The sequence below is a fragment of the Clytia hemisphaerica genome, unplaced genomic scaffold, assembly GCF_902728285.1.
Source record: "Clytia hemisphaerica strain Z4C2 unplaced genomic scaffold, Clytia hemisphaerica genome assembly, whole genome shotgun sequence".
NCBI lineage: Eukaryota > Metazoa > Cnidaria > Hydrozoa > Leptothecata > Clytiidae > Clytia > Clytia hemisphaerica.
The window spans coordinates 554,968-560,967 of NW_027103533.1; the positions used below are offsets into that span (position 1 = coordinate 554,968).

At 34.6% G+C, this 6,000-nt stretch overlaps 1 protein-coding gene and 1 long non-coding RNA gene across 2 annotated transcripts; one reads left to right on the top strand and one right to left on the bottom strand.

The window, feature by feature from the left end:
* Window positions 1-733: 733 nt before the first annotated feature.
* Window positions 734-1,703, top strand: LOC136799818 (uncharacterized). The gene is made up of 3 exons (XR_010845564.1): window positions 734-796; window positions 1,232-1,317; window positions 1,539-1,703. It is a non-coding gene; the product is annotated as an uncharacterized lncRNA (long non-coding RNA).
* A 1,260-nt stretch (window positions 1,704-2,963) lies between these two features.
* On the bottom strand, window positions 2,964-5,251 carry LOC136799838 (uncharacterized). The gene is made up of 5 exons (XM_067056542.1): window positions 5,172-5,251; window positions 4,636-4,794; window positions 4,164-4,328; window positions 3,294-3,896; window positions 2,964-3,044 (listed from the first exon to the last, which is right to left on the bottom strand). The coding sequence occupies exons 1-5, from the start codon at window positions 5,217-5,219 to the stop codon at window positions 2,964-2,966; spliced, it is 1,056 nt and encodes a 351-aa protein (XP_066912643.1). The 5' UTR covers window positions 5,220-5,251.
* Window positions 5,252-6,000: the final 749 nt, after the last annotated feature.

Sequence of the window (6,000 nt, forward strand, 5' to 3'; positions counted from 1 at the left end):
GTTCCTGTTTGTTGCCAGCTGGAAAATCAGATCTGTTCCTGGGTAAAAATTAGAGCTGTTCCCAAAATATTGCGCAATTCCAGCTGGAAATATTCGAGCTGTTCCCAAAGATTATTACGCTGTTCCAGCTGGAAATATATGAGCTGTTCCCATAATATTGCGCAATCTCAGCTGGAAAAATCGAGCTGTTCCCGTAATATTGCGCAATTCCAGCTGGCAAATGGGAACAGCTATTTTGAAAAAAATAAACACTCCACTTTTTTGTTAGCTTTTCCTGGACAGTAAAAACCTTTTTTTCATAAACCATAAGCTGTTCCGGACAAAATACAATTTTCCAGCTGGAAATTTTGAGCTGTTTCTGGGAAACTAGAGGTGTTCAATTTTTTGAAAAATTCTCCTGGCTGGCAAATGTGAACAGCTATATGACGATTTTGCCTCGGTGGCTGCTTCTTCTGCTTTTTATACTTTCAAGCCTCAAATTTTTCTTATTGAGAGTTTTTTTTTGCGGTAATTGGGGTTCCCTCATTTCACCCTAGTTTTACTACTTATATTTTGAATATTATGCGTTGAGGCTGAATTTTGTTCTAGAATTGCTCTTATTTTCTTTCATCATCAAAGTGTCGTGAATAAAATTTCATGTTTTTTGATACATACGACTTTTTCAGGAAGTTTTCCTATATAAATACAGATTTTCTCATAATTTTTACATTTACTCTCTTTTCCTCAGGACTCTCAACCCAGGCTCCATTACCATCAGGTAATGGGAAAACAACTGATCATATATGGATTCCCAGCTGTAAGTTTTAAATACACGATGTCAAAAATTTTTGCAGCGTTATTAGTGTTTTTAAATGACAAGATCTATAGTTTCAAGATATTTTCCTTTTTGTAAAAAGAACTGTATACAGTAGTGCATCATTTTTCAATTTTCCAACCCTTTCAAGCTATTTTTCCACTCTTCACGACATGAAAGCTGGATTTTTCTTAAATAAGACTCTCTTCAGTGTATTTTGCTCATGTCAATCCTTTCTACGGTGCTTTTCCAGGATCTAAAAAAAACCCACCCATCCGTCAGCAATTTTTGCCAAGTGCCCCGGGAACATTCTATGATTGTAGTCTCACTTTTTTCATAAAATAAGGGATGGTAATTTTGGGAAGGGAAGAATTAGAATGAGAATAATTTTGAAGTGAAAACTTCAAACCAATGTATATCATCATGTATCTTTTATAGGGCAAAGATTTCGAGAATGCATCTGAAATCATTAAAGGTTTCAAAGCGATTGGCCATTCTGTCAGATTTGTTAGATTTGTTTCCAGGTAAATTTTCTTATTGAAAGGTTAAAACTGAATGATTTATACCATTATTTATCTACGGGGGCCTTAGGAAAAATTGGGTAAGAGAACCTGTTGAATTTTCAAAGCTATACAAGATTTTAATTAGAGTTATATCTAAGTTATATCTAAGCTACCATCTCTGGATGGTAGAAGAAATTCTATTTCTCCACATACCATATTCATCTAATATGTATGATCTTTAGATACGCGGAAGTGCATTTTCAAACAAGTGAGGAGGCCTACAAAGCCTTCTTTGCTGAGGAATTAAAAATTTTTGGGCGACGTGTTTTCAATACAGCCGAATGACTATGTAAATAATTTGTAACATATTGTAAATAATTGAAAAATATATACGAGAGACAAACCAACGTTTTGTATTGAGTTCGTTTTTGAGAATGGAATATTATATTTTGGTCTTACTTTTAGTCTTACCTTAGTGACTCATGATTCATGGGTCAGCGTAGATTTTTCGAACTGTTCATACCTACTCTCGGGTGCATAATAAGCATCCACCCCCACCCCCTTTTATCAATTCTTTCCAGCCAGGACATTTAATTTTTTTTATTACTGACACTCATTATTCTCTCTACTGACAATCATACTTGAAATATTTAGAATTAAAACATTTTAACTTTCCTTGAAGTTTTTACATATTTATGTTCACTGCATTACGAGAGTAGTCTAATGATTTTATTTTATTGGGCACCCATGGCTTTAATATGTTTAACATCAATACACTAGAAATGCCAATGCTCTTAATACCACTCAATAAGTTATTTCTGAAAATGGTACATAGTGAAAGGGACCACAAAATTTGATCTAATTAGAGAAAGTTTCGAATAGCGGAGTGTCGAGTTAGAGAGATTCTACTGTAATTGCAAAGAAACCTTACAACGATCAACTGTAAAGGTTTGACTTTAAAAACTAATTTTTTCGCGGCTCTTGCCGTCATTTAAAGATCCCTTACTCCCATCCCTTCCCTGGGATTGATTAAAATCCTCTTCTTTGGGGGTAAGCGAGGGGATGGAGGCACACAATAGTTTTTAAGCTTTTCTGATCCGAAAATTTTAGCCATTTTAGCCAAACACTTATTCCTATTAATAATTCTACTATTAATTTTGACGAAGAAAACTTTCGGGATGCACTCAAATATTTTGGATCATCTCAGTAGAAATTTTGAATAGGTATTTGGTCGAAAATTTCCAAACAATCCAAAGTTCTCAAATAAAACAGGAAATGAAATCATAGAGCTTTTCAAGAATTTCATTAAATATTTTTGCTTAAAAATCTAGACATGTAAAAAATTAGTGGCCTAATAATATTAAAGTTGTTACAATCACTCATCTAATGGGAAATAAAAACATGTTCCTTCATTTACTTTGATTTTGAACAAACACCTAATGACGTAGTGCAAGAGATGAAATTACTAAAAAAGTATCGTAAAACTTTCAAAAGACCCCGCAAAAAAATCAAAAGCAAAAATGGAAAACATTACAAAAAACACACTCAAAATTAGTTAACATTGGCGAGTTAGTTTAGTGGAGCAATTGTCATAGGTAAAACCTCTGGCGCAAAATTCACAAAACAAGTAATTACTTTCCCTAGAAAAACATAAAAATAAATAAAATTTAAGTTTTAACTTTTTGCTTCTTTTTCCTAGGTTTTGTTGGTGGCTTATCCCCAGTCTTCTTTCTTCTATCAAGGTAAACCTGAAAAGAGAATAATGAAAGTTGATTAAATGTTTATTTATTTATAATCATTAAAGGATTTGCTCACTTTAGATTTTGTTAAATTTCTTTCATAATTCATTACCCCTTCGATTTCCTTACAAGATTCAAGGTATATTGAACTTTTTTGCAACTTAATACTTCTCATTTTTAATTTTAAAGAAGGCAGTTCAGCATAATCAAGCCAAAAAATAAGCATGCCACCAAAAATGAAGAACATAAGTTTAATACCTTTGAAATTTTTTTGTTGTGTTTTTCCATTAATTGGCTGAATCGAGCCTCTTCATCCAAATTTCTTTTTCTCTCCTTCGGGGATTGCGTCCCAAGTTCAGACAAGCTACAGGGCCCTTTTGATTTCGATAGGTCGAGTGATGGGTGCTGGTACATTTTCTCCTTCTGAATCGATTTCTCCACAAAGCGAGTCCATTCCTCCCGTTCTTCTTTCGTCATTACTTGCTCCGTTTTCTTACTATTCACAACGGATTTGATCTTTGCCAGGCATATTTTGGCGAAGCTGGGCGGATTAATTTGGATGGCATTGACTACATCATCCACATCCAGCAGCTCCCCAACTTCACTCCAATCACCTGACGCAGACCATTCTTTGGAACTCATAACAACTTTTTCGTTCTTCCATTCGAACTTAAAGGCATGGGGCCCAGTGTGCCCAGAAGGTTCGAAAATGTGGGGCCCCAACATGGTCTTGTAGTCGTCCATGTGTTCGTTTACCACTACGGTGGGCTTTCTTTTGAAGGTGCCCTCGATTACCTTGACGAGCGATGACATGGTCTTTGCATCGTTCGTTTTCAGGCTGCCCGATATGTTTGAGAAGGTCTGTAATGAAAAAAAGTAAGGTATATTATTCACAAAAACTTTTACAAAAAGACACAGAACCCTCGCGATACGATCAACAGAGCTTGCTGCTAGAGGTTGAAAAATGGATCTTACAACAAACATACGACAAAACTTTGTTATTTTTACTTGGTTTTTAGACCCTCCCAAAAAGGAAAATTAGAAATAATCTAAAGTTCTTAGTTTAGCCTAGTTATAAACCACTTATCTTAAAAAGCTTTGAAAGGTTCGAAATTGAATAAGTCAAACCTGATCGATATCTTCATGGGTATGCCCAACCATGAGGAATGATAAACGAACTTTATCGACAAGACGCCAGCCTACCAACAAGGCACAGAAGGCCATGACGAACTGGTTCTTATTTTCGGACCAGCAATTATCCAGTTGGATATAAAGAACGGGTGGCAACGTGTTCTAAATAGAATTAAAAAACATAAGAATTGAACCGTCAAAAGTTGAGTAGGTTTCTTTCAAGTTTTCAGTTACAAACCTTAGTTGCTAAATAAATTACAGTAAATACCATAGAAAAGCTGAATTAAAGCGGATTCGATTTCGATGTCGCGAAATTTCGCGATAATTTAACGCCCTATAAGAATGAGTTCAGAGCTTTAACGTGTCCGAAGCAAATTCCGGATCTGAAAATCAGGTGAGCAATCTATAAGCAGCTTGTTAATCGTGCTGCTCTCAGCTTATTAAAGCTATTTTATGGTAGTAGACTTACCTTGTCTTTAGTCATTCTTAGTAGAACTTCTGTAATTATGTTGCATGTCAAGTTAGAATCTCCACTCCATTGACCACCGTTTAAAAACATGAAGACTTCTTGCGTCCCATGGCTTATAGCACCGGAAACATGAACTTTGAGCAAGTCGTTTGGCATGTTCTAAATCAGAATTTTTTGGCATTATTAGCTATGTGCAAATGTCGGATACAAAAGATTCCCAAAAAAGACTTTGACCATTTTTGTTCATATTTAGAGAATCAGCTAGCCAAATACTAAAATCAACCATTACGATTATTTAATTTCAAATTCTCTTCTCTAGTAATATTTATTGAAGAGGACTTGATTTGAAGCTGTGCCCCTTGACAATCTATCGTCAAGAAAGTAAGTGTTGATACAGAGAGTTTTCGAAAAAAAATTAAAGTAACCCCTTAAATTCCAGCATGGATGATTATTCCACCTTTTGGCTTTATTCGCCTTTTGCATAAATAAAGAAAAAGCTTGAAGAACTTCCAAAAAATTGTACAATTGTTTTTTACCTTGAACTTCGTTTTAAAGTGAGGTAGATACGTTTTCTGTTGATCCATGCCATCAATTATGATTGATCCATACTTTTCAGGGTTTTTCTCGCCTTTTTCCGGTGATGGTAGTACTTGCTTCTTTCAGCACTAAGAGGGAAAAAATATTGGGATAAATGAGATTGACTAAAAGCAACATCAAATAATAAACACCAAGACTACTCATCAAATTTTATGACGAAGCTTTAATGCGGACACTACCGTGGAAAATTAAAAAAATTGTAATCCTGTAAAAATAGTACTTGGTATTTTTTCGCAAGATAGAAATTAAAAAGCCCTCTATAAGTAACCTTTACCTTTGTAATATAAAAAAGAATGACCAATGACAATACTCACTTCTGCTTTTTAGTGTGTGCAATACGTAACTCCTTGTATTTGATTTTCCAGTCTTTTTCTGATGCCTTTTGTCTCAGATCTCTAATTTTCGAGCAAAGCTCACATTTGGTAAATCTGGTATTCTGAAATCAAAAATATGAATATATGTAAGAACAACAATAGTTTTTACAAAAATTTTAAAAGAAAGCCAAGCTAAAGCCAAAAAATTGATGAAATTATCACAAAACAAGGTAGGTAATGTACTCCCCGGTACATATTTACTTAGGAAAAACTACGCCCGGAAGTATCTTTGTCCCGGGATAAAAGCACAATCTTCAGGAATGAAAACCTCTAATTTAGTTGCCTTTTTCACTTTAAATGATATGCTGAGGGCTTTCAGTCTCAAAGCAGAGGATGAATCTTGTTACTTAATAAGCTTTATTGAATGAAACAAATGCAATTTTCGGGTGATTTT

Bases quoted from the DNA above. Each gene is read 5' to 3' on its own strand.
- LOC136799838 (XM_067056542.1), bottom strand. From the start codon at position 5,219: ATGGATCAACAGAAAACGTATCTACCTCACTTTAAAACGAAGTTCAAG. The intron at 4,795-5,171 runs GTAAAAAACAAT...ATTCTGATTTAG, and splicing joins ACTTTAAAACGAAGTTCAAG to AACATGCCAAACGACTTGCT. The intron at 4,329-4,635 runs GTAAGTCTACTA...AATTCTATTTAG, and splicing joins TAAGAATGACTAAAGACAAG to AACACGTTGCCACCCGTTCT.